General features: G+C 35.8%; 1 protein-coding gene across 1 annotated transcript; it reads left to right on the top strand.

Moving 5' to 3' along the window:
- Nucleotides 1-423: 423 nt before the first annotated feature.
- LOC109205172 (protein FANTASTIC FOUR 1-like) lies at nucleotides 424-1197 on the top strand. Its single transcript, XM_019367850.1, has one exon. It carries the CDS (start codon nucleotides 424-426, stop codon nucleotides 1195-1197), a length of 774 nt encoding a protein of 257 aa, XP_019223395.1.
- The last annotated feature ends 753 nt before the right edge of the window (nucleotides 1198-1950 follow it).

The raw sequence follows: 1950 nt of genomic DNA, 5'->3' as shown, positions 1-1950 counted from the left end.
CCCCCCAATCCACCTCCTTACCCCACCCTCCCCCTCCTCGCCCACTACCCCCCCCCCCCCCCCCCGGAAAAATAAAAACTTAAGTGGTAGCTTTTTACCTCTATAAATTCAAGCTTGCACCTTTCACTTCCCCTTCATGTCCTGTCCTTCTATCTTTTATCAACCGCATTGCTCTTTGTCGCGCTACTTTCATTAGCAATCGTGTTAAGTAGAGATTTGAATAAAAACTCTATTTTACGTTGTATTTACAAACACACATAGCTCTCACGAGTTAAAACTTTTTTGATCCTCATTTTGAGCATATTAAAATTTCTTCACACTTAAAATTGCATTCTTCAAATAAAATACCAGAAGAATTCCTCTATCTCTTCCCCTGTTTTTGTTCTGTTTTTAATTGTAATTCTGTTCCAAAACAATAGCAAAATGTCTCCTTCTATCTCAAACTTTTCTCCACAAGAACTAATAGAAGAAAATGAAAATGTGAGTAACTGGAGTTTCATGCAAATCCTCAACAACTCTCATTCATACCAAAAAAATCGAGCCGATACAGAGGAGGAAATCTACGTTCACCCTTCGACGAAGCAATCTTCTTCTTCTTCTTCTTCTTCTTCTTCCATTATGAACACAAGAAGCTTGGAGATGTGCACAGAGATATTAGGAAGCGAGACGGGTAACAATTATATCAGTGAAAGCAATATGGATGAATTCTTTTCTGACATTTCTCGTGGCGTTCAACGATCAAAATGTCGAGAATTCAAGAAAAGAATCAAAAGGATAGTAACTTTTCCACCTCCTCTTACTTCAATCAATGGAATGGACAAAGTTCAAGTAAGATCTTCTCGCGAAGGGGGTCACTTAGTTTTAAGGGCTGTAAGTATAAGTACTTGCAGCCCTTATTTTCATGCCGAGCGTGGCACGCTCAGGCTTTCTTGGTTAATAGATAGTAATAATAATGAGATGGAAGTTGAACAAGATGCTGAAGTTCAAAATGGTGAAGAAGCCGAAGCCGAAGCCGAAGCCGAAGCCAAAGTCATTGAACATGAAAATGGTGATGATTATTGGCCAAAGAATGGTAGAAGAAGATTAGCCAAGAGGTGTAAGGAAAGTGGGAGTAGAAACAAAGGGATACAAAACTGGGGGCAATTTTTGGGTGGTCAGTTCCTAAAGGATTTACGTTTATGTGCGCTGACACTGTAATGAATTTTTACGTTATCAGTACATTTTAATCTACTATAGTAAGTAAGCTGCTTTATTTTCTAGTTACTAATCTCACTTTGTATGGCGATTATCTGTAGTTATCATTTATGTGACCTGATAGCGTAAAATTCTTCTTACTTATCAGTGTATAGACGTTAAATTATTCATAAAAAGCCAAATGCTTTCTTTTGGAAATTTGGCAGTTGGATCTACACCTCTCTTACCCCATTTTGGTAATATACAGCAGCAACAACAACAATAACAACAACAACAACAATAATAAATTCACTATAATCAGATAGTAAAGCTATTTCTGAAAGACCCTCGGTTTTTTCCCATTTTGCTACTACAGTTAGACCTCTTTATAAAGATATCCCTATATAACAACACTTCACTATAAAAGCCAAGTTTTTCCGGAACCAATTTTCATGTTATAATATATGTTCTATATAACAGCACTTTGCTATAAGATCCAAAAATATTCGGAATAAATGAGATTGTTATAGAGAAGTTTGACTGTATATGTTTATTAATTCTGTTGTTCTCTGATTTTTTTGTACATGGAGTAGTTATTATGGTTATCACAGTATGATTCAACTATGCTAAGATTCTTTTTTCTAGTTGTTTATTTTGCCTTATTCTTCACTGGAATGTAAGGATAACCTTTCAACTTTTCATTGGACAGGAATTACAACTATTGGTACAACTTGATGTATGACTCATCACCAATTCAATAATTTTTTTTTGTCTCCT

The sequence above is a fragment of the Nicotiana attenuata genome, unplaced genomic scaffold (assembly GCF_001879085.1).
Source record: "Nicotiana attenuata strain UT unplaced genomic scaffold, NIATTr2, whole genome shotgun sequence".
Taxonomy (NCBI): Eukaryota; Viridiplantae; Streptophyta; class Magnoliopsida; order Solanales; family Solanaceae; genus Nicotiana; species Nicotiana attenuata.
The sequence above is the reverse complement of the archived record's forward strand: the minus strand, read 5'-3'. Positions and strand labels throughout refer to the sequence as shown.